The 27,243-nt window shown below is 42.9% G+C and overlaps 1 protein-coding gene across 1 annotated transcript in view; it reads right to left on the bottom strand.

Annotated features, from left to right (window-relative positions):
- Nucleotides 1–27,243, bottom strand: part of LOC126249222 (tachykinin-like peptides receptor 86C) — a 352,669-nt gene that overhangs the window by 125,859 nt on the left and 199,567 nt on the right. The window contains exon 4 of the mRNA XM_049950877.1: nucleotides 1,669–1,819. Within this exon, the coding sequence (XP_049806834.1) occupies nucleotides 1,669–1,819 (151 nt within the window). The remainder of the gene's footprint in view (nucleotides 1–1,668; nucleotides 1,820–27,243) is intronic.

The raw sequence follows: 27,243 nt of genomic DNA, 5'->3' as shown, positions 1-27,243 counted from the left end.
TAAAATTGTTCACCTCAAAAGATAAAAAACCTAGCTTACTACGCCTACAATTTCCACGAGTCATAACTGAAATTGGTCAACTCTTACAAATACCTGGGTCTAATAATTTGTAGAGAAATTCAACTGAACGACAACACACGCACAGTCGTAGGGAAATCAGGTGGAAAACTTTTGTTCATTGGTAGAAGCCCGGGGGAATGCAGTCTGCAAAGGAGATTGCCTACGAAACCGTTCAACCATGCATCGTACAGTTTTGCTCAAGTGTGTGGAACCCGTATCAAATGAGATTAACGTGGAATACTGAACGAATTGCAATGAGGTCAGCGCTAATGATCATAGGTTTGTTTGACCCATGTGAGAGCGTCACAGAGATGCTGAAAAAACTGATCTGGCAGGCTCTTGAATGTATAACCAAACTATATCGAAATAGTGATTAAAATTCTTCTGGGTATTACGCCGCGTCATTGCTAAAAACTAACAACAATAATAAACTAAAACCGACGTTTCGGCCGAATTGCAACGGTCTTCCTCAGGGCCTTGAGGAAGGCCGTTGCAATTCGGCCGCAACGTCGGTTTTAGTTTATTATTGTTGTTAGTTTTTAGCAATGACGCGCCATAATACCCAGAAGACTTTTAATCACTATGACACCGACGGCGGAAGCCTACGTTCTTATATATCGAAATAGCTTACTAAAAACGTATCGAGAAACAGCTTCAGTTAATGAATACAAGAAAATATTACAGCCCTCTATCCGAACGCCGAAAAAGCTCAGACAAACTACAGCGGGCACAGTTCCATTTACGCAATCATTCTCCGCAAGACTCATACGCGAACCAATAATAACTAGCAAATGGAAAGTACTCTCTGCCATGCACTTCACAGTGGTTTTCAGGGTACCGATGTAGGTGCAGATGTGGGTACATTCTGAAATATACTTTGATCTGATATACAAAGCCGCACAAAGAAAGTGGAGCACCCTCGAGAGGAAGAGGAAAACGAAAGAGGTTGAAATGGTATGTGATGTTATTTTAGTGATTAAAATATCTAGTAAAATTTGCAGAAAACTTGGCAGTATGAGCCCATTTATCACAACGACTCTGCACCCTGTCAAGCCTGATGAATATACTGATTCTGTTGTGAAGGGCATCATAAAGCCGTTGTATCCTCTCCTGGTACAAACTACCCCATTACTGTTACAACTGCTCATTGATATCCTGGATAGTAGCCCTGGGGCGGAGTTGACGTCCGTGCTCATCTAACACATGTTCTATGGTCGGAAGTTCGCTCCACCGGAGCTCTGGGCCAATTCATGCTCCGGTTCTTAGCAGCCCATCGATCAGAGCCGGTTCGGAAGACACCGCAGCTGGACCTTTAACTTTTCCAGTGATGTCCCGATACGCACCTGTCGGCCAACTACGCCGAACGCTTAATCTCCTTCTTAGCAATTATCAATAGCATAGTCTCCACGTCCCACTATATCCATTCACTAAGTTCCAGGGGTATATCTGGCAGTGTCTGAAGTTGTGCTATTTTTTATTGAGAAGTGTTTTACTTGGTTATTAAATCTCTTTACTGTGATCGTAATAAACAGTTGTTTTGGTTTACCTGTGTCTTATTATTTTTAATCAAGCACGTCCCCGTGGGAGATATAGCAAAATATGAATTACCTTCCTCTTGGAGCGGATGGCCTCCTGTTGACGCTCGGTGTTCTCGCCAATGGCGCGGTCGCCCCACAGCTGCCTGCCCATCAGACCGTAGCAAACAGCCATCGACGTTACCGGAAGCAGGTATGTCACGCACAGGAACACCACGTTGTACCTGCCACAAAACACCATTGGTGGCTGGTCAAACTCTTAAAAACTGCATGAATCACTGAAAAGTTTGCATCTTGTGAACAAAACTGCATCCAATATCGTAAAACACTTAATGATGTTTCCGTTCTACCAACAGATTAGAGAACTTACTGAAATCATGGCTCAATATTTCTTAGCATGCGATTAAATGGTCACTCCGATTACATGGAATGTTCTGTTGCTCTAGCTATCATATAATAATACTACTCCAGAGAATAAATGTGCAGAGACTGTCTCTTCTTTTCATCAGCGTTCGTGCTGCACACGGTGGCGCAAACTCACATCCGCGAGTAGCTATATCTTGTTTCAGTGGTCACGTTTGAAGCGTGTGGTGCATTTGCTGTCATAAGCCTTCTAGTCAAACATAGCTAGCCTACACGCTGATTGTGCCTGAAAAACAGACGGTGGTAGGCGTAAATGTGTGACCTTGCGTACAAAATTGCTCACTTACCTCAGTGTGTGATACGGTCGGTGGGCAGTGGCTCACAAGCTTACTGTAACGTCATTATGGATGTAAAACTTCCTGGCAGATTAAAATTGTCTGCCTCACCGGGACTACAATCCGGGACCTTTGCCTTTCGATCACAAGTGAACTTTCGAAGGTAGAAGACAAAGTGCTGGTGGAAGTACGGTTGTGAGGAGAGGTCGTAAATTGTTCTTGAGTAGCTCAGTTAGTAACCACTTGCTCGCGGAAAACAGTGGTCCTGGGTTCGAGTCTCGATCTGGCACACAGTTTTAATCTGTCAGGAAGTTTCATACCAACGAACACTCCACTGCAGAGAGAAAAAATTATTCCTTCTGTATTTAATTAATGGTCATTTGGTCTAGCCTGTATACACATATCAGCGAACATTTAATAATAATAAAGTAAAAGATTTAATCCTATAACATTAATAATGTTTCATAATGTTAACCAACACAATATTTGATTGAAATAAATGTTTATTGTAATCGATGAGTAATCAGTGAATGGTGGCCTCACAGCTAGTGAGTACTCAAAATAGTTAATAATCAAATAATAATGCAGTGCAGTGCAGTAAAAACGTGACACGTGGCAGCAGCTTTCCCTTTTCAAAGCATTAGTCTATTGAAATGTGCGCAAAATATTCGAAATCCGGTAGTGTTACATCTGTACAATCTAAAATAATGGAATATCATCATCATTTTACGTAATAGCTACGAAATAAATAACTGAGTCCCGTCAAGCGACTCAAATAACCCCAACTACAGTAATACCGTTCACGTTCATGGATGCAGCTACGCGCGCAGGTACAATGTTACAGTTAACACAGACGTTCAGAATCAATCGCCAGGACTGCCTTCAGAATATTTTAATTCACGTACAAGTGTATGAAATTAACTATCAGCCCGAGTTCACTTGAAATCACTTCAAGTACCGTATTTTTCCTGTGGATGAGTTAAAAGTGTTAATTATGCGGCCATCTTGCCACCGACAATCTACATCCAAAGTGTTGCTCCTCTAACTTAACGGAATGAGTGATGACCCAAGAACGACCGCGGCGGAAATGTCCCATAATCCAAGAACACATGGACTTTCGTCCTTGTATTTTCGCTGTGACACTACATACAAATAAATCCATGTTTTATGACTAATATCACTTTAAATTAATATTATATCAGTACGTACAAATTATATTAAAACAATCGCTCTTACTGATGGTCATTTTGCGACCTCTTCACACACTAAAAGTGCAACGTAACTTTTAATATTCATCAAAATGTTAATGTGGCTCACAGATTCATCTCATATCACAACAGAAGTATGTTAAATAAATTTATTAAACTAAAAGCGACCATCTGAAAGGTGCCGTCCTTTCTCCCTCTATTTCTTGGTGATTTCAAATTATCTATAGCATCTACCATTCATAATTAATCTTGATTTTATTAGTATCCATTTTAATAATCTATAGACTAGGCCCTATGTGTTAACTTAAACTCTAAACATTCAGCACATGAGATCGTAGAAAACGGATTTGGGTAAATCACGCTCCTTTCATGTTACGTGTAACCAGGGAAGGCTAATGCTATTGGCGGATTTTCAGTATATTTATGTAATTAAATCAGCACTACTTTCTCGTAGAGGTAAAAATAATTAAAATTTACCTTTCTGTGGGGAAAGCTGACATTTCGAACTTCAAACTGAAAGTGATTGAGAAATTTTAATTTCACTTGGTCAATTCCCACTCCATGGGGTAGGAATTATCTCCACGGACAAGTTGTTGCTTGTATATGCTCGCTTGTTCGTCTACTCATCTGCCCGCTGCTGTTGGCCCCGCTCCTGGTACTGTCAAAACAAACTCCTATAGTTTTCTTCTACAATAGATGGCAGCTCGTAATGTCACAGCTTTCTTCCAATTGCCACTGACTGTTGCCACCCTAGACAGCAACGATTAAAACTACTGTTTGAAAGCGGCTACCTTGATCAAAACAGAATTATTTACATGAACCTGTATTCGCAGCTGCGAATACGAACAACCATCAGCTTTATAAGAAAATGACAACAATGGAAATTTATTCCCGACCAGCACTCGAACCTGGATTTCCCGCTTTACGCGAGCGGTCGCCTATAACTTTTTTTTTATCGTTAGAGTGACTTGGTACTATGATGAAACTTCAGTGGCTCATAATCAAATCATCATGTAATATAAGCTGCAAATAGGAGGAAAAATTAATTATGATAAGAAATAATTAAAAGGAGAAAGGAAAAAAAAAACGAGTAAAGAAGCCAAAGGACAACGAGATCAGATTATTTTCGAAATAGAAAACTGAGAAAAATTCCAATCTGATTGCAAGGATTGTATACGCCAATGTGTATACATACTTCATCTATACACGTTTTACAATAGATCTGGAACGATGCTTGGTCAAAACACAAAAACAAAACGAGTAAGTAAACTAGGAGATAACTAGCCGAAGCAAATCAGATGAGAACATACATAACAAAGAAAACGCCGATCATCAGAAAAACGACATTACTCAACACCGCCGGCCCCTGTGACCGAGCCGTTCTAGGTGCTTCAGTCCGGTCGCAGGTTTCGAATCCTGCCTCGGGCATGGATGTGTGTGATGTCCTTAGGTTGGTTAGGTTTAAGTAGTTCTAGGTCTAGGGGACTGATGACCTCAGATTTTAAGTCCCATAGTGCTTAGAGCCATTTTTAATCAACACTTTGCCAACGGAAAACAAGATTCAACATGTTGACGAAGAGGTCTTGACACCGAGGCATTCGCAAGCATATGCAATAGGCCGTGATCATATACTGCATGAAATTCGTGTGATCTTATCCCTTCCCTTTTACGACATAATGAACGAATTGTCCCAGCAACAACACAACGGTATGGGTTTTCGACCGTGGAAAAAAGGAAGAATCTGAGCGCAATATGATATTTTTAACGTTTAAAGTCTCCCAAGACCGAGTAAGGGAGGCAAATTGCGTGCTAATCCAAGACCTCTGCAAGTAAAGCGATATCGTATCGCTAAGTCCAATACAGAAAAGTCGCTCGTTCGTTGGAATCAAGTTATTTACTACTTCATACCAAGAGGATGCTATGCGCATCGGCAAAATCGGGACTAAGATTGCACCAAACTGTCTTCCAGGTTGTTTGCGACGGTTCTCTTTCAACGAAGTTCGTGTAAGGGACTGCTTTCCAACGAGTCTGTAGGAATTTCACCGAGAGGACGGGCCTCCACAAAATGTCAGCCCCTAAATAACTCATCGCGAGATAGAAGTCACGAATGTGTTTCAACTTATAATTTATGCGACCAACATCAGTAGGGGGTTCAAGACTAGCAGGACGGGCACAGAGAAATAAACGAAACGTGAATGTGTGAGTTTCTTGAGTCAACGTCAAAACAGTAGGACGCACATATAGCATCTGCGTCTCCTTCCGTGTATCAGCCAGGCCCAACCCCCCAAAGGACGGAGGGGGGGGGGGATAAACTTGGGCCACGTAAAAACTTTGCATAAGACATATATATCCAGTATTCGTACTTTCTGGAGTAGAGTAAGAGAACATCTTTCAGGTTATAGTATTGCTTCCTGAATTATTTTTTCCGTAACAGTCTTCCAGTTGAGAGTCGTCATTTTGAGTGGACGACGATCAATGATGATACCGAGAGACATATACCGATCCACCGCAGTAGCCCATGGAACAACCGCGTCATCAAACCTTCGCAAGGGAAGAAGCTTGCATTTACCTTCATTAAGTAGTGCACCTGAACTCCGACAATACTCATCGATTACAGCCTTCAGGCGAGATATCTCAGCAGAAGTGCGGAGTAGAACCGTCACGTCATCCGCGTATGCACGAACAGCTATGGTCCCTTCGGAAAGCGTCCAACCTTTCAGCTGGGATGGTAGCATCTCAAGTAGGGGCTACAGAAACAACATAAGCCTAAGTCACTGACAGCGGGCTTCCTTGAGGCAGTCCCCGACGGATATTTATCTGGAGCATCAGTTGGCCATTAACGATCGCCGAAGCTGAAATATTCGTAAACAGATCTGAGAGCACTCGCCATGTGTCAACAGTAAAACGAACTGCCTCCAGAATCCGAAGCAAGAAGTCGTCATTAACACGTTCAAATGCCTTATCAAAGACTAGCAAAGCAAGGGCACAAGGAACGGACGTTACAGCAGCAACAGAAAGCACATCACGACACTCGATTATAGGCGTAAGAATGGTACGACCCTTTGCAACAATCGTCTCCATCAGAGCCGACATCCTACTATTGACTGCCCTCGCCACAGTATTACAAACAAGATTTATCAAAGTAATTGGGCGAAAGCTATCAGGGGAAGCCGGTCCAGGGCGTTTCGGGATTAAAACAGTTTTCCCCACTTTGAACGAGGCAGGCGCTACTGTACCCTGTGGCACTTCATTCAAAAGGGACGTAAAGGTGGCACCCAACAGCGCTCCAAAGCGCACGTAAAATTCCTTGGGAAATCCATCCAGACCCGGGGACTTTTTAGAAGGCGATCCCAAAATGAGATAGTTAACTCCCTCAGGTTGTAAAGCAGCTAAGCGCGTTTCATTATGTTCAGGTGTAACTGCCGTTTCCAAGATTCTCACTAGTGTGTCATAAAAGATCTCACTGGACTCATCGATGTCGTAGATGTGTAAGACGCGCACTCTGTCAGCTTGCTCCGACACGATATGACCATTATTTGTCGTGCTAGAATAAATACAAGCTCGTCGGCGACGGGTCTGATGCCGAAGCAAATAATAAAGTCAGTTCTCCCGTCACCAATGTATGTGGTTTGGACCGCATTTTCAACCCTTCCATTTGTAGTCTTTTCGAGGTCAACAATTTTACCTTTGCTCGCCTAACTTCCATAATTTTCAGAGTGCGTGATCCGTAGCAGCATAAGGTTCACGCAGGATATAATAGTAATATTCGTATGTTCTAAGAAAGTCTCGCACTTTGGCAGCACAGAAAAGTATCAAAGTTTGCCTGAGCCTCGGTTTTGCCAGGTGTGTCCAACAGTCGAGGATGGATGAGTACTTCCCAGTCGACGGTAGAGTATGTTTCCACACGGCTCGCATAAAGTCGTCTACAGAGGAGTCAGCTAGGTGAGCTACGTTTAACATTCACGGAGTGCGAAACAATTTGAGTGGTTGCCGTTCTAGATTGAGGGTCAAAGCCACAGCACAGTGATCCGTAAAGGAAGCTGAGATGACTTCAACGTTAAGAACACAATGGCGCAGGCAGTCTGATAAGTAAAATCTATCTAACCTGTTACTGGAAATCGCAGTAAAGTCGGTAAATTTAACTAACGTCCGGTATTTAAATATCCGGACGTCTTTCAGGCGTAAGGAGCAGACTAATTCATGTAATTCACGACAGAAATTAAAATCTGGAGAATAACTGCAGCACCCAACACAGTTAAAATCACCACCCAACAGAATACCTGAGGTCCTCTTACGCAACAAATAAAAAATACAGTCTTCATTAAAAACGCCAACGGTCCACTGCGCTGCAAGTGCCAAAAGGGGCATATAGAAGAACCAAGGTAACATTTAAAGGTTGACAACCTATTCCCCTGCCAGAATCCATCATTTCCACCTCAGCAATAGGAATGCCTTCGCGAAAGCTATATTGAAGATCACACGGAAACCAGGTGAGGAGAAAGGCTAAATAACACCTCCTGTAAGAATACTATGTCCGCACATGACTCATCATAAATGATGTGCGGCTGGTCCCGGCGGAGGTTCGAGTCCTCCCTCGGGCATGGATGTGTGTGTTTGTACTTAGGATAATTTAGGTTAAGTAGTGTGTAAGCTTAGGGACTGATGACCTTATCAGTTAAGTCCCATAAGATTTCACACACACACACACACACACACACACACACACACATCATAAATAAACTGACACAGCGAAGCCAATCGCAGTTCTGACTCCACACGATTAACATTTATGGAAAGGAACGAGTAGTCTTGGGTCATTAATCACAGCTATAAAGGGACGTACGGAACCTACCGAGCGGAATTAGGTAGACAGCTGGGAATCAAGGCCCACTGCAGTGGCCGCGCGGGGTAGCCATTCCGTCAGGGCGCCTTCCCACGGTTAATGCGGCTCCCCCACGTCCGAGTCCTCCCGTGGTCATGGATGTGTGTGCTGTCCTTAGCGTATGTTAGTATAAGTAGTGAGTAAGCCTAGGGACCGATGACCTCAGCAGCTTAGTCCCATAGATCTTACCACAAATTTCCAAATTTACACTGCGGAGTCCACAGATGAATCAGACATTGGGGGACCATCGCAAACTTTTTTCTTAGTCTTCTTACGCGCCACCGCACGGTCAGGTTGTATGCGTTGTTTCTGTCGGCTACGTGGTATAGCGGCGTCTGCAGACGGAGGTGTGGGAGGAGGGGTCATAGGCACAGCTTCCTGCCCATCAGAACAAGGGTCATCTAATGCAGGTCCAGTCGCTAAGGCGGAAGCATTCTGTGAAACTGCCGATGTAACAGCTAATTTTATTCTCCTCGGGGGCTACTGTAGGCGGCAAATTCAGGAAACCGTCGACGGCTGAAGACGAAGGAGCAATAGGACATTGCATGTTCTCAGTTCTGTATCGGGGGGACAAAAAGACGAAGATGGCGACTCCGCTCCCTCTCCACACACAGGCAGCTCAGAAGAGCAGGAGGGACATTGGAGATATTTTCGCAACTCAGCGTACCACGGGTGGGAGGTATCGTGGCATCGAGAGGAGCAGGGGACATAATCGAAGCTGAGGAGCTTGGGGCAGGAGGCACAGCCAAATCCTCACCATCACCATCTTGATTGCGACGTCGCTTACTTGCCACTGTTACAGGTACTATCCTGGGGGCCATAGGATTCTAAACCTGTCGCGGAGATAGAGGCGGACATTCATTTAGACGATTATCAGAACTGACATTTTGCTCATTATGATCGAAAGCAGAAGTAGGTCCGACTTCGGGAATGCAAGGAACAAGATCAGCAACCGTCAATTTGCGACGCTGCACTGAAGGCGGTTTTTATACAAAAATCACGGGCGGTTACATCGAACGTGTCCACTTCCATTACACAGGAAGCAGGTTCCCTCTTGACCAGTACACGTGGCACAATCGCGGTAACTACACGCGCCGGCCGCGGTGGTCTCGCGGTTCTAGGCGCGCAGTCAGGAACCGTGCGACTGCTACGGTCGCAGGTTCGAATCCTGCCTCGGGCATGGATGTGTGTGATGTCCTTAGGTTAGTTAGGTTTAAGTAGTTCTAAGTTCTAGGGGACTGATGACCACAGCAGTTGAGTCCCATAGTGCTCAGAGCCATTTGAACCATTTAACTACACGCTTATAAATGTGAATTTGACATGCATTTCCACGGGACTAATTCCATTATAACGTTGTAATCTGCGTTGAGTAGACCATGACGGACGTTTTTCACGTTATCGTAAGGAGTCAATATGTCCTATAGAATGTTGTCATCAGCTTCCGGCGTGAGGTTGAACACTCGAAGATTGGTACAGTCAATTTCAGCATCTGCGAATGACACCATACTAAACGATTTATCGCGACGATTGAACGAGACTTGAGCGCGAGAGTAATAGTTCATCATGAGGGGGATTCATAAACTTCTCGTAAAACACGTACTCTTCTGCGTCAAAATAAGCGGTGTGGACCTGATCGGAGTTCACATGAATTGTATCGAAAAGCCAATCGTGGATTTCTAGAGACCCGGGCTGCACGTGTCGTGTTGTTTTATCGAAAGTAAAGCTCACAGTACCTACAAGTGGAATTCATGGAAGCCACAGCGGAACGGCCGACGCCGCTGCAAGTAGACGAACACATATAGACAGGTGGAGCGGAGGAGCTAAGACTCACGCGTCAGACAGAACACTGATGAGGAAAACTTCACACAAGCGGCGCTGCGCCAAGTGAAATATACAAGAATCTTCCTCGAACAGTCCACGATAGTACTGCCGCTTCATAGTGTCCAATGGGTACAATATTTTGGCGATCACACATGTCGCCAACGTCAGTTGAAATGACGAACTGAGCTCAGCAAAGAAAACGAACAGGCGACCAGGGTGGACGAGGCAATTACACCGACGCCACCACAGACGCCAAAGACAGCGTCTCAGCGACCGCCGAAGCGCGGCCACGGGCGCGGACCGCGGAGAGAACGCCTCGCAGGGGGATGGGATTTAAGACTGCTTCCCGCCCTCAGGAGCTCAGTTCGTCAGCGCACCTGACGATGGCGACATGTCTGATCGCCGAAATGTTGTACCCGTTGGACACTATGGACTGGCAGTACATCCATGGACTGTTCGAGCAAGAAATCCGCCGGAGAAACTAAAGAATCACAAGAATCTGCTCGGCGCTCGAAGCGGAACTGATTTTTGGCTATCCGTACACGACACGAAGCATGGCCCAAGCTTCCATATTTCATCGTTCCTGTGTCACAACCTATGCTCGTACACACATTATGTACTTCCCGCACAGTGGAGGACATTTTTCATTGAAAGTCGCTGCCTGGCTTGTGTTGTTAAGAAGAAATGGCCTTATCTAACAGCAAAACACTTCCAGTCTGGTAAATGTGCCCGCTGCGCCTAGTAGAACTAGAGGTGCTGCACTTGAGTCATAGGCTAAGGCCCGCGCTATTGGAGGCATGCAGCTCTGCGTACCGCATGCGCAATTGAGCATGCGTGGAGCCACCGAGTAACACAGCGATGCCTCACACAGAGATCATCTCAGGATGCTCCAGGGAGCTACAAGACCAAGAAGAATCACTTCTCGCCTTTTGGTAAGATCAATTTCTTTTTAAATCATGAGCAGCTTTAATGATGATAATAAACAATGCAATCACTAGTTACAGAGACATTTTTAAATACATCATGTCCTCTAAACAAAATAAAAACTGGTTTAGTACTCTCTACTTTACATCGGTTACGAGTACAGAGAGCCAAGGCCATGTGAGGAGCATAATACGACCTACCGAAGTCTTTATTCGGAACCTCACCTCACCAGTATTATAATTACAATAAATCACATAACGAGAGTCAAATCTGTCCAACACAGCACCCGAAGCAGCAGTACTACCTGTTCCTACCATAGCAACAGTCAACAAGCCGTTACCATGACTGAAAGTATCATTACTACTAAAAAGGTGTGGCGCTAAACCATCATGTTGCTGCCGAGTTACTTCAAAAGAAACTTAAAAATCAGTTTTATAACAGAAAGTGTAACCTAACTTTACAACCCTGCTAAATGTGATGCAGTTTACATCATCCGCGTTAGCATCTGTAACTATGTCTGTGAAAATAACTATACTTACGTTATGCCTTGATATTAATATTCCTCTCTTACAGCACCAGAAAATTAAATTACATAAAAATTTTTATCATAGCATGGAGCTATTATTTCACCAAAAATATTCCTCCTTCGTTGTCCTCGTCCTTCCAGATTGCTCACTACATAACAGAATCGTAACATTTCTATTCTCTCACAAATTGCCATGGTGAGACCACCACTGAGTAAGTACACAGGTGAATTGTAAGCGAAATAAAAATCATTAAGGAGCTCACCGTTCAAAGGCAGTTAATTTTGCATCTCTCGGTATCCTGAACCTATGTACCAACGACCCAACAGCAGAAATCACAAATAGAAGTAGGAATAATATGATTAAACTTAAGAAACTGACTCACGTCAGATGTCAACGAATTTATTGACTTACTGACATTACCTCTACCACACAATCCTTTCAGAACGATGGCTTCAGAATGGACAGTTTCGTAGCTGGGCAGTCGGTGGACTTTCATATAAATTTTTGCATTGTTTCTCTTAGCTAATAAACAAATAAACCATTAGTTCATCTACTACAAGGCGCTTGAAGATGATGCATTAAACCTTTTTTAATAGCACAAATAAAAGAATTGATACATTATTGACCAATCGTACAAATATTAAATCCGTATCAGAGTACGAGACCAATAATTGAATTTAGTTTTCCAGCCTTAGAAAAATCTCCAACAAAAATCACAATAATCAGTTTGAGATTTATAGAAAACCACTAGCCACGTGCGTATGCATCAACAGATCATCTTGCCGTCGAGACCAGCACAGAATTGTATATCTCAGGACCACACTGAAATCTTGCATAAAATACTACTTAAACCAGTCGGACAAAGAAAAACACATCATTAAATCCATAATTGTAAGGAATCTCATACCAGCTAGAAAAAAATTAGAAGCTAATCTAATGTCAACACAAGACACCTATGCAGTCAGGATTATAGACAATAGAAAGCAGTTGAAAGTTTGTTGACCTGCCTTATTTATGTAGCATATCTAATTAAACATTCCTGTTGTCCGCAATACCTGTTTTCAAATTCTGAAGCTTTCAAGAGTAAAATTTATGGAGCGAAAGGTGCTCAGCAAGTTATAAAGAAACCAGACTGCCGAAGGTAGGAGAGAAGCAGTAGTTGAGAAGAGAGTGAGATATGGGTGTAGCCTGTTTTGGTGTTATTCAACCCATACACTGAACAAAGCAATAAAGGAAACTGGGCGATTAGGGAAGTGAATTTCAGTTCAGGTAGAAGAAAAAAACAGCCGGAATTTGTCAGTTACATTGTGAATTGCATCAGAAACGACAAAGGACATGGATGACGAGTTTAATGAAATGAGCCGTGTCTTCAAGGGAGTTATAAATTGAACATCAACATAACTAAAACAAGCGTAATGGAATGTGGTTCAACTATATCAGAGGACGTCAAGAGAATTAGATTAGGAAATGAGACACTAAAAGCTGTATATGAGTGTACCTACTTCGGCAGAAAAATAAATGACAATGTTCGAAGTAGAGGAGATGTTAAATGGAGACTGAAAAGTAGTTATAATATCATTTCTGAAAAAATTACATTTGTTAATATCGAACATAAATTTAAGCGCTAGGAAGTCTTTTCTGAACGTATGAGTTCGAGAATAGGTTAGTACCGAAATGAAATATGAACAGTAAACAGTTCAGAAAAGAAGAGAACAGAAGCTTTTGAAATTCTTTCTACAGAATGCTGAGGGTTAGATGGGTAGATTTAATAATTAACGAAGAACTCCCAGACTGTATCGGGGGGAAAATAAATTTATGGCACAGCCTGACCAAATGAAATGGACTGGTTAATAGGACACATTCTGAGGCATGAAGGAATAGCCTATTTGATATTGGAGAAAATTGAGGGAGAGGGGGACGGTTAAAATTGTAGATGTTGACCAAGGACTGCCTATGGTAAGCCGGTTTAGTTGGATGTTGGTTGCTGTAGTTATGCAGTGCAGCGATCACGTTGTGCTATGACTGCTTCGCTATGACTGCAGGATTGACCCATCTACCTTCAAATAAAAGTGTGCAGGAAGCTGTGGGATGGGTTCTCAAGTACCGTTGCAAGTGCAGAGTCGGGACTACTTACTCAACCACATCCTTATTAACCATTTATTCTATACAGGAGATCGATGAATGGAGTCTTGGAGCTAGCAGTGGCAAGTGGCAGTGAGTTGGTATCCGCTTGTCAGCAAGCAAATTTAGACTGTTAGGCCAGAGTATACTGGCCCAAAGCATCTGCTAGGTAAGTGGCAGCGTTGTACTACAGCACATTGCAATGCAGAACTCCACTGTTGGTAGACCGCAATGCTGTAGAACACTACATCATCATTAAATCAGTTCCAAGCTGCAGAACTGCTGCATACACATGGCTGGCCCACATGCCCCATGGCTGCTTGCGATGGCCTGTCCGAGGCCAATGCCATAACAGTAGGGCAAAGAGGTTTTCAAGGGTAGACTAGTGTGGAAAAGTACACCAAGTCAGTCTTGGGACTGAGGGCAATAGCAAAATGGTTCAAATGGCTCTGAGCACCATGGGACTTAACTTCTGAGGTCGTCAGTCCCCTAGAACTTAGAACTACTTAAACCTAACTAACCTAAGGACATCACACACATCCATGCCCGAAGCAGGATTCGAATCTGCGACCGTAGCGGCCGCGCGTTTCCAGACAGTAGCGCCTAGAACCGCTCGGCCACTCAGGCCGGCGAGGGCAATAGCAACACGTCATATAAAATAAGCAGTCTTGTAAGGTGGTGTGGTCTCCTGACCTTAATTTCTGACATATTCCGTCCTCACAATCGTAGTCTGCACATCAAGACGCTTCATTTGAACCCAAACTCGATAAGTAGATTCAATTTTGTATCAGTTCATGTAAGCGATATGCAAATCTAATAAGTAAATCGCAAGAACGCACCGAGGTTGAAAAATGTCAAGGCTGGCGTACACAACATGACGGCCACAGGAATTTTCGTTCTGGGAAGATCGTCCCTTCAGAGGGCTGGGTCAACAACATACCTAATTTGGCCGAAGTGACCACCAAGAGACAAGACAGCTTTTACCGGAGCGAAGGGATAAAGACCCCCGTGATCGACTTAAAAGCAAATTCTGCTACATTGTGTGGGAGCGCCCAGAAGACGAATTTTTTCATGGACCGACTGCGTAATTATAGAGTTCTCACAGGAGGTCAGTATACGGCCAACGGAGATGCTACAGATTTCCGCATTGGTCGACTCAAACGAAACGTCATTCTCCCGTTTAAAAGAGCAATGCTGATTGGTGGAATATTTCTGACGCAAACAGCCAGAGGAATGAGGGAAGACAGCGAATGATATACCCTTGCAACTTTTGCAGAGAATGGGGCCGTTCCGTTGTCGCTATTGGAGCGGGAACACGTAACGAGAACGAGTGCGTTCGTACGTGTACGCAAAGAGCGAAGAACAAATTCTCTCCTCAGTACCTCACTGGGAGAGCACCTCTGTCGTTAGCGAATCGGAGTGACACTCTATATTGAGTCGCTCGTGATTAAATGTTGTTCACTGTGTTGGCCGCCACTCTTATTGTGCAGTGTGAAGACGGACAGAGTACTAGTTAAACGCGTGCAAGCGAGTATTGAGTGGCATCGCGGTGGACTGGTTTTCTGACTGGTGTACCACACCAATATGTAGACTAGGGGCGGATAGGAGTCCTTGACTACATCAAGGCGTAGGGAGAGTTTGATTGGCGAAGGTCAATCCAGATAGAAAGAGATAGTTGTGTTATTTGTCAGCAGCGAGCGACGCAAGCAGCAGGTGTCGCAGCTCACGGTATTGTGCGCTACAGCATATGCGAGACCCATCTGTCCTCCATAACAGTACACTCCATTACATTTCTCACGCAAAAGCCTTGACCGTACCTAGAAAAGTTATTCAAGTTGTGTAGGCGCGGCTCTCAGCCATTCTGCCGATTAAATAACATTCTTAAAGAAACGGGGGAAAAGAACCTTTCCATATTTTGTAAAATAATAGCATTCCTATCCATTAGAGGCAATCTACTGTTCCGGAAAGAACCCGGAAATTTATTATCTTTTTATAAGAAAAAATTTCACTTGATTTCTCAGAATTTTTTGTAATAAATAATATTTTTCGTTCGTTTAATGTTTTTCTTACACTAACTAGCAATTCTCCTGTACCCAAGTATCCCACTAGTTACGTGAGAATATATAGAATATTTTTCTGTCTTTTCCTTACAGCGGACGACTCCAGAAGATACTTGTTGCTGAATGTCTCTCAAGCAGTTCTTGGTTGTACATTAGGAGCGTCTGTCTGACTTCTGTAGTAGTGTGGGGTGGAAATTGTTTCTTGCAGGAGCCAAAGGGTACTCGTTGGATCAATCCATTGCGCAACTTGACAAAATAAAACCCACACACTCACAGTCTGTTAAAAAAAATTAAGATAAAGTTTCACAGAAAAAAACATTTTCCAAAGCTACCCATTCACCAATTAACAAGAAATACAAAATATCAATTATACACAAACCCAACTGTAATAGATGCTACTGTTATATAGACCAAATTAGGATAAGCTTTGATATACGATTTTTACAATGCTACATAAATTACCATTGCACACACCGATGCTGAAAATATTCTAACGATGGCCTGACATCAGATATCACACAAATGTGTAGCAGCCTGTTAATTTAGTTAGTTTTTCTGTCACACTTAGTACAATAGTTAAATTAATACACTCCTGGAAATGGAAAAAAGAACACATTGACACCGGTGTGTCAGACCCACCATACTTGCTCCGGACACTGCGAGAGGGCTGTACAAGCAATGATCACACGCACGGCACAGCGGACACACCAGGAACCGCGGTGTTGGCCGTCGAATGGCGCTAGCTGCGCAGCATTTGTGCACCGCCGCCGTCAGTGTCAGCCAGTTTGCCGTGGCATACGGAGCTCCATCGCAGTCTTTAACACTGGTAGCATGCCGCGACAGCGTGGACGTGAACCGTATGTGCAGTTGACGGACTTTGAGCGAGGGCGTATAGTGGGCATGCGGGAGGCCGGGTGGACGTACCGCCGAATTGCTCAACACGTGGGCGTGAGGTCTCCACAGTACATCGATGTTGTCGCCAGTGGTCGGCGGAAGGTGCACGTGCCCGTCGACCTGGGACCGGACCGCAGCGACGCACGGATGCACGCCAAGACCGTAGGATCCTACGCAGTGCCGTAGGGGACCGCACCGCCACTTCCCAGCAAATTAGGGACACTGTTGCTCCTGGGGTATCGGCGAGGACCATTCGCAACCGTCTCCATGAAGCTGGGCTACGGTCCCGCACACCGTTAGGCCGTCTTCCGCTCACGCCCCAACATCGTGCAGCCCGCCTCCAGTGGTGTCGCGACAGGCGTGAATGGAGGGACGAATGGAGACGTGTCGTCTTCAGCGATGAGAGTCGCTTCTGCCTTGGTGCCAATGATGGTCGTATGCGTGTTTGGCGCCGTGCAGGTGAGCGCCACAATCAGGACTGCATACGACCGAGGCACACAGGGCCAACACCCGGCATCATGGTGTGGGGAGCGATCTCCTACACTGGCCGTACACCACTGGTGATCGTCGAGGGGACACTGAATAGTGCACGGTACATCCAAACCGTCATCGAACCCATCGTTCTACCATTCCTATACCGGCAAGGGAACTTGCTGTTCCAACAGGACAATGCACGTCCGCATGTATCCCGTGCCACCCAACGTGCTCTAGAAGGTGTAAGTCAACTACCCTGGCCAGCAAGATCTCCGGATCTGTCCCCCATTGAGCATGTTTGGGACTGGATGAAGCGTCGTCTCACGCGGTCTGCACGTCCGGCACGAACGCTGGTCCAACTGAGGCGCCAGGTGGAAATGGCATGGCAAGCCGTTCCACAGGACTACATCCAGCATCTCTACGATCGTCTCCATGGGAGAATAGCAGCCTGCATTGCTGCGAAAGGTGGATATACACTGTACTAGTGCCGACATTGTGCATGCTCTGTTGCCTGTGTCTATGTGCCTGTGGTTCTGTCAGTGTGATCATGTGATGTATCTGACCCCAGGAATGTGTCAATAAAGTTTCCCCTTCCTGGGTCAATGAATTCACGGTGTTCTTATTTCAATTTCCAGGAGTGTATAAAATATCAACATGTCGCAAGTATTCAATATCGAATCTCATCAGTCGTTGTCATAATTCTGAATGTGGTATCTTCTAGTTTCTGATGTACACACATCTTTCCCTCAAATTATTTTGTTTCTAAGTTGCCATCTTTGTGTAAATACATCCCCGTATCCGAAATACAGGGCTTGTGTGTCCGACGTGCTACACTGTCTATGGCTCAAGTATTCGTAACCGTGTTTAACATTACGTAATATTTCCCAGAATGCAGAGATATTCAAAACAGTCCATTGTCTCATGTTAATGGAATAGGATTTCCGAAGTAAATAAAAAAAAGTGAACTCAGTTCTTAACTTGGTTTTGAGTTTTTGGCTGATTAGATATGATTAAAGTAAAATGATTTTTTTTGTAATATAGCTCTTGGTATAGGGCACAAATACAGCATCATCGAAACCAGTACAATTTTTTTATGCAAAGAAGTAAAGTGAACAGGCATTTAAGATGATGAAGCTGTCGAGTCGATGATAGTAACGTTACTACATTGTTAATAATAGTGACTTGTTTTAATTTTTATTTTTTTCTTTGTAAGACATGAAGAATTGCTCGCACTCGCCTTGAAACCTTAACAAGCGCCATAACGACAACAAGAAAGGAAAGTCAATTATTTTTGGTTTCTCTGCCTTAAGCTTACTGCAATAAATAAATGAGAATTGCTCGAGACGCGTTTCACTTTTATTTACAAAGCACCTTTAGTGGTCATTCGGATACATGGATATAAAAGTTTGTACATTTTGGTTGCAATAGATTAAAAATAATATTTCTTTTTATAGTTAGCGTGCTATTTACTTACGGTGTTTTACCTCTTGCTCACGTTTTCTGCAAACCATTGCCTTTACCATCGTTGTTAGCGAAGGTTCAGGTCGGGAGAAAATTCGTTGTACATACACACATGTCAACTTTTTGCCTTTTTTGAAAGCTCTTTCTATTACGCAGCATTGCCATTACTTGCATTTCAGCTAACTTTAGAAATATAACTGCAGTTGCAGTTAGACGTGTTCACACTCCTCACAATATCACAATGTTTGTGTTTGTTCACTCGTTACTCGTGTAGATGCGAGCATAGCCATCCTGTGGATTTGTTTAAACGAATAATTCAATCTCGTGTGAGTGCTTGTGTGTGTGTGTGTCTGTGTGTGTGTGTGTATATGTGTGTTTGTGTGTGTCTGTGTGTGTGCGGATGAGTGTTTTTGTTAGTGAGTGTGGGTGGGTGGGAGGAGGAGGAGATTAGAGTTTAACGTCCAGTCGATCCTTCGACAACGATGTCACTGGAGACGGATCACAAGCTCGGATTAGCTATGGATGGAGAAGAAAAGCGACCGTGCCCTTTCGAAGGAACCATCCCGGCATTCGCCTTACGGGATTTAGGGACATCACGGAAAACCTAAATCACTATGGCTGGACGCAGGTGCGACCGAATGCGGAGGGGGTCGTGGGTGTGAATTAGTGTAAATAAGAGATGGTGTGTTAATATGTTCAGGAGGGATTTAGGTGGTGAGAGGGGGGGGGGGGCTGAAAGTTGCAGTTCGAATTTTGGGTGGATAGTGATTATATGAAAGAAACTGGGAGGAGACAGTAGTAGGGAATGGGGCCTCACTGGCGGGTAAGTGGATGACATATGTGGATGGACGTGATCATCTGTATATATTTAATGTTTCATCAAGTGGTCAATTAGTTTCAGCGTTGTGTTAAAGTTTAAACGGAGAAGCCAATAAAAATCGATTTTAACAGCTGCTGTGGAAGATAGCCACGCAAAGAAACATATTAAGAAAGAAAAGATTTTAATACCGCCCTATGGATGGTGGATTGTTTCAGTTTCTCTGCACTTACCGTCGATTGGTTGTACTGCTTTGTAGTGTATCACGAACCAGTTGCTCCTCACAACTGTAAAGTAATCGCTCGTAACAATCCCTTCTTAACACCTACTTTTCAGAATCGGTTCGTTGTTTTGTTGGAGTGAACTTACTCTCAGACATGTACTTTGTACATTATTTTCCCGTTGGTGATAATTCCAATTATGGCAAAACGTTTTCCTTATTGCGTTTCCTTTTTACTTGTGGACGTATGACTTGGGCGGAGAACGCTTTCCTAGACTCATCACGTTCACAGAGGAAGCATCAAGTATATTTTGTAATGTTTGAGCCATTTTCACAATTCGCGATTGTCCTCCAATGATTTGAATCGAATCCTGAAGAATATTTTTCTCGGAAACTTACAGAGGCTCGAGTTTTCTCCAGAAAGCGCTGACTGGATGCAACATAAATAAAAAATTTCTGACGGTACCTGATCACTCACAGAGCAGAATGTTGCAAACTCATATTTCAATAGGCAAATTTATTCGTGTCCATATTTCTAAGCCAAGTCAATTATAACACTTACTTTAGTCGTTGGTGTTTCTTTTTAAATATGTGCATCATCATCTGTTACTCATTAAAATAAAATAACATTTTGACTTCATGCGTGTAAGATTTAAGTAAGCTAATACCCAATTAATACGCAAGTCAGAATGTATTAATATCTGCTAAGCAGCTTTTTATGTTGTGCATGTACATTCAGTTGCAGAAGGACAGCAAAATCAACATACTTTTTTGAGATGCCACGTGTCTTAATCTGCAATATCTTAACCCATACTTCGTATACACTTTACGTACACTATGCAGTATCTGGTTTTGCCGCTATTGCAGTGGCCGTGCTTGCAGATAAAAATACTGGATGCAACGTCTGACTGTCATGTAAATCACTGTTTTCCTCATTAACCCAAACATGTTTGAGCACTTTGCGTCATCGTCAGTAGGTGTTCTTTACTCAAATCTGTAGCATGTCAATATGTCTTAAGTGATAATTACCTTACGAAAACGAGTAATAAAACAGTTTTGTATGTTGTTGTCATTAACTTCGTTTATTTACACTACTGGATTATATAAGACCCTCCGCACATTATCGGATACCGGTAGCTTGTCATTACAACTAAATGCTGTTCACGTGAATTTTATTGGTGAGTGAAAATCTAAATGTAATTTTGTTGTGCGAAATTGTCTCTCAACTACACTGCGATTACTTATATATAGCTGTCGAAAGTCCTTTTCCATCTGCATTCTCATTTCAGGTTTACCGAAACAGTGTTAATTTTCCCCTTGTGCGTTGAATTCCAAACGGCGTTCACATGTTACAAATTTGAACAGCGAATACCCACAGACGATGGCACAAAGGTGCTGAGACATGTTTGGGTTTACATGAAGAACTGTTTATCTGCATAACGTTGTTGTTGTTGCGGTCTTCAGTCCTGAGACTGGTTTGATGCAGGTCTCCATGCTACTCTATCCTGTGCAAGCTAATTCATCTCTCAGCACATACTGCAACCTACATCCTTCTGAATCTGCGTAGTGAATTCATGTCTTGGTCTCCCTCTACGAGTTTTACCCTCCACGCTGCCCTCCAATGCTAAATTTGTGATCCCTTGATGCCTCAGAACATGTCCTACCAACCGGTCCGTCCTTCTTGTCAAGTTGTGCCACAAATTTCTCTTCTCCCCAATTCTATTCAATACCTCCTCGTTAGTCATGTGATCTACCCATCTAATCTTCAGCGTTCTTCTGTAGCACCACATTTCGAAAATCTCTATTCTCTTCTTGTCTAAACTGTTGATCGTCCATGTTTCACTTCCATACATGGCTACACTCCCTACAAACACTTTCAGAAACGACTTCCTGGCACTTAAAAATCTGTACTCGACGTTAACAAATTTCTCTTCTTCAGAAACGCTTTCCTTGCCATTGCCAGTCTACATTTTATATCCTCTCTACTTCGACCATCATCAATTATTTTGCTCCCCAAATAGCAAAAACTCCTTTACTACTTTAAGTATCTCATTTCCTAATCTAATTCCCTCAGCATCACCCGACTTAATTTGACTACATTTCATTACCCTCGTTTTGCTTTTGTTGATGTTCATCTTATATCCTCCTTTCAAGACACTGTCCATTCCGTTCAACTGCTCTTCCAAGTCCTTTGCTGTCTCTGACAGAATTACAATGTCATCGGCGAACCTCAAAGTTTTTATTTTAATACCTACTCCGAATTTTTCTTTTGTTTCCGTTACTGCTTGCTCAATATACAGATTGAATAACATCGGGGAGAGGCTACAACCCTGTCTCACTCCCTTCCCAACCACTGATTTCCTTTCCTGCCCCTCGACTCTTACAACTGCCATCTGGTTTCTGTACAAATTTTAAATAGCCTTCCTATACCTGCATTTTAACCCTGCCACTTTTAGAATTTGAGAGAGAGTATTCCAATCAACATTGTCAAAAGCTTTCTCTAAGTCTACAAATGCTAGAAATGCAGGTTTGCCTTTCCTTAATCTTTCTTCTAAGATAAGTCGTAGAGTCAATGTTGCATAACGGGATGACCTTAAATCCAGTTACCTTTTCTTGCACTGCTGTTTTATATGAACAGGTAATAAAACAGATCAATTGTTATTGGGGTCAGGCATTTGATAATGATTTGATGGTTTAAAACGATATGTTCTATCATTATTTTGATAGATGGGTCACATATTGGACTGAATTACGTGTTTCTCCGTTCTTTCAAAAAGATACCATGAGTGCTCCTCTAGCAATCAGGAAATTTATAAGTAACACAGCAGCGGAATATCTAGTCTGTTGGACATATGCTGTAGTCGAGTCATTATGGAACGTTGTGACAGACATTACCTTCCTGCATCAGTGATTGCTCCCTGATATATAGTGATAAGGCTAAAACTTCACTCATTTGAGCTGGAGGAATTGTAGCACCTATAATGGGACCCAGAACAGTCCATGCAGGTTATATACTTCCAGACGGCCAACAGCATGTGCTAAGGTGGTGTACAACTCAATAAGGGTGTGGATCTGTAAGTAACTTGTCAGAAAATCTACTAACACCTTCAGGCTGTGCAAATTAAAGGAGTGGAAATTTCTATTGAGAATATTCGATGACGACGTTCTTAACACATTTTCATTCTTTAAATAAGTAATCTGCATGAGGTCTATACCACACACATCAAAAAATGTTTTGCATTACCTCGGTTCCAAGAGTTCCAGAACCTGTACAGAAAATTGGAATAGAGAACAACGTAAACATCATTTTCGCCCTTTTTATTGCTCATGAAGGCCACACACAGCATGATGTACCACCACACAGCGAGAACTTCAGAGGTGGTGCTCACGATTGCTGTACACACCGGTACCCCTAATACCCAGTAGCACGTCCTCATGCATTCATGGATGCCTGTATTCATCGTGTCATACTATCCACAAGTTAATAAAGGCGCCATTGGTCGACATTGTCCCTCCCCTCAACGGTATTTCGGCGTAGATCCCTCAGAGTGGTAGGTGCGTCACGTCGTTCATAAACAGCCCTTTTCAATCATCCCAGTCATGTTCGATACCATTCATGCCTGCAGAACATGCTGGAAACTTTAGTCGAACGATGTCGTTATTCTGAAGGAAGTCATTCACAAGGTGTACGATGGGGGTGCGAATTGTCGTCCATGACGATTAATGTCTCGCCAATACTCTGCCGGAGGAGGGCATTCACGTATCGTACAGCCGTTACGACGCCTTCCATGATCACCAGCGGCGTACGCCGGCCCACATAATGCCACCCAAAAACATCAGGGAACCTCCACCTTGCTGCACTCGCTGGACAGTGTGACTAAGGCGTCAAGCCTGACCGGGTTGCCTCCAAACACGTGTCCGACGATTGTCTGGTTGAAGGCATATGCGGCACTCATCTGTGAAGACTACGTGATGCCAATCCTGAGCGGTCCATTTGGCATGTTGTTGGGCCCATCTGTATCACGCTGCATGGTTTCGTGGTTGCGAAGATGGACCTCGCCGTGGACGTCGGCAGTGAAGTTGCGCATCATGCTGCCTATTGCGCACAGTTTTAGTCGTAACACGACGTCCTGTGGCTGCACGAAAAGCATTAGTCAACATGGTGGCGTTGCTGTCACGATTCCTCCGAGCCATAATCCGTAGGTAGCGGTCATCCACAGCAGTAGTAGCCCTTGGGCGGTCTGAGCGAAGCAAGTCATAGTTCCTATCTGTATTGTAGGGAAGCAGCCTACTCACGCTGTAGTAAATTCACATCAGTCTTTCCATTGTGTGCCAGCCACTCTGCTGTAACTAGCTCTGACGTCATAAATGTTGCGCAATACTTTAAAAATCAAGTAAATAACCTAAAATGTTTCTAGCATGTCAAGAGTAATACTAAATGAATATGTGTTGAATATCAGTTCGATAACTTTAGCCATTTTCGAAATTTGGACGTTTTTCTGTAAAAATCATTGGCGCAACAGAAAAGAGCAAGAGACTTAAAAATTGATAATTAGATTCATTTTTCATAATTATTTAATAAAAACAGTCTTCTGGATCTCACGAATTAAGATTTTAGTGGAAATTCATGATTTTCTGGTTTTCGTCATAAAACTTAAGGAAGCAAGATAGATTAAGTAGGCTAATAAATAAGGCTAGGATGTTTATATTTAAGTAGAATGGAGATCCGCTATCACCATAAGGATGTGAGAAGTTTCATTTGAATACCTATAAAACTATAGCGATAGCGTATCTCCAAAGGGCCAGTTCAGAGCTCGTCTACTGCGTGCAGTGTAATTAAAATAATTCTCTCGCCCAAAAGATTTAACTTAGCCACGTCAAACTTTTATTAAGATTACTTACCTGTGTGCTGAATGAACATGTAAATTGAGAGCTTCATCGGCCATCAGCAAAAGAAGCTATGATTTATTCAATAACTTAATGTGGTGCATTACTAGCCCAGCGGCTAGTCGGGAGAGCCGATTTGATCAGGCGTTCCCTTAGCCGTCCGCACCGCGGCTTTATATATAAGAACGCTGCGCGAGGAAGAAAGGCCCCAATTCTCTCCAGACACTGAATAGCACACCACCTGTGTCGGGAGTAGCGTCGCGTCGGTATCATTGCTATAAACGGCCTCGGATGCCGTAGTAAGTTACTCGAGATACGCGTAACATGAAATCATTTTCGAGTGAAGTGTTAATTCTGGGATGACTTTAGTTATCGATCTTCAGTTTGCGTATGTCGTATTTTCACGTGCCGCCGCGGGACAGACATTCTACCAATTATTTAGCGTGGCGTTTGATGAACCTAATCATCAAATTATGGCGAGCATTAATTTAAATATTTAACTTGGATAGTTATAGTGGCATCAGCGCATTAGACTCTGAACTGCTCTGTTAGTTAGATTGTGTGGATTATTTTGTTTTCATCTGTGACTTACAGAATACAGAACGTTTTTTTTTTTTTCACGACCGTTTTTGATTATAAATCCCGGACAATCTCCAAATTCCTCAGAGCTACAAGCTGTAACTATAAGTGTATTCTCAGATGAAGTGGGCACTAGGAATTCTAATTACAGGCTTCACATTTTGCTAATCACTTTCTGGTAGCCAATATTGTAGTTAGAGAGCCAGTGTTGAGAACGGCAAACAACAGCAGAAATAATAGGAACATTTTAAACAACATTATTCCACCTGCCGCCCCACATATGGATAATCAGCCGGGAAATGCAGTGTTTCAACATTCAAGCATTTATGCAACAGTAAACAATTAAATCCAACCGCCGCCCCACAGTATCTCCTTCATGTCCGAAAAACATCTCTTTGGTTCACTCCTAGACGCCTAGACACTTCCCTTGTTGAGAGCCCTTCCTCGCAAAGTATAACAATGCGGACGCTATCAAACCGTGGTATTCACCGTCTAGGCATGGTTGAACTACAGACAACTCGAGCTGTGTACCGTCTTCCTGTTGGAATGACTCGAACTGATCGGCTGTGGGACCCCCTCCGTCTAACAGGCGCTGCTCATGCATGGTTGTTTACATCTTATGGTGGGTTTAGTGACATCTCGGAACATTCAAAGGGACTGTAGATGTGATACAATATCCACAGTCAACGTCTATCTTCAGGCCCTCTGGGAACTGCGGTGATGCAAAACTTTTTAGATGTGTGTATAAAGAAATTAACACGTTCTGATTCCAACGAAACAAAATTCTATTGATACGTTTCAAAAAGGAACGCAAGTTTCTGATTCTTGTCCTTCCGTTCCCGGCATATCAGGTAAATGAGAGAAAGAATTTAAGAATAAACTTTAGAACTCCACTAACTTATGGTATCGTTCTTATTTTGTGCTACTTTTAGTAAGAAATATAGATTTCTCATTTGCTTTTCGCAATCACTGTCTAACTATAATAGGAGACCCAACCCTCCTGTATGTCAAAATTTGATCCAAGGACTGGAATTATTTTTTTACTCAAGTGCTCCCCTGCTGGTTACTTCAGGAAGAATATGCTTACTCTGGTCTGTTTTGAGGCTGCAGATCTCGTCACATTATATATAACGTACTTTTTACATGAAAGATATCCATTTGTAACACCATAGCTCTAATGCTCTACTGATATATTTTGCCTTTTGTTTTATTTAATGTTACATCGTTGAGTTCCTGTAAATGTGTTTGATTTAATAGATAACACAAAATTGTATACTCCTTTCTTTGTAAAAACTTTGATGTCATGAACTGATTCTATGTAATATAGTGTATCTGTCATTTAAATTCTTTGTCCCAATTGGAGGCGACAAAACTTAGTGTATATAACTGTAATTTTGTTTAAATAATTTTTTTGTAGAAATGTTAATATGTGCAAAGGTTCTGTTTTATTTAAAATGTTTGTTTGTTGTTATGTAAACTGCTGACCTTCACTTAGGGCTCTTAGTTATATGTAAAAGGTGTTGTGGTTCCCCTAGGGAACGGAACTGTGTAGCGCGCGCAAATTGTGGTTGGCTAGGTAGAAAAGGTGGAACCAAGAGTCAGTCGGGGGCGAGCTACCAAACTGTGCACTGCCCGTGTAAGAGTTGTATATTGTGCTGGTTCCGAGAGAGGCTTTTCCTGCCGCTTATCAATGCCTCGGATGGATGGATAAATAGCTGGAACGATTCTGGAATTGGTATCCATCATCGCCATCAAGAAGGGACAGAGTCCAACAAGTATGCCTGCAAATCCACCTACCAACATGCAGTTGCCACCACACTGCGCAATCACCGTAACGGAATGCTGTAATAATATACAGTGAATGGTCAGCTTATTGGATGTGTTAGTGTGCTCAAATATAAGGTAACTTATAATTGAATTCATGTACCTACCTTGACTTTTCCCTATCACAACACCTTTCAGGTTCCTCTCCATTTAAACTATGATTACCGAGTGTCCTAGTTTGTGGAAAAAATGAAAGCCTCAGAACATTAATTAATGTTGTTTGATCTTTGGTAAGAAGGGAGTATTCAGAT

This window comes from Schistocerca nitens, chromosome 3 (assembly GCF_023898315.1).
Source record: "Schistocerca nitens isolate TAMUIC-IGC-003100 chromosome 3, iqSchNite1.1, whole genome shotgun sequence".
NCBI lineage: Eukaryota > Metazoa > Arthropoda > Insecta > Orthoptera > Acrididae > Schistocerca > Schistocerca nitens.
The sequence above is the reverse complement of the archived record's forward strand: the minus strand, read 5'-3'. Positions and strand labels throughout refer to the sequence as shown.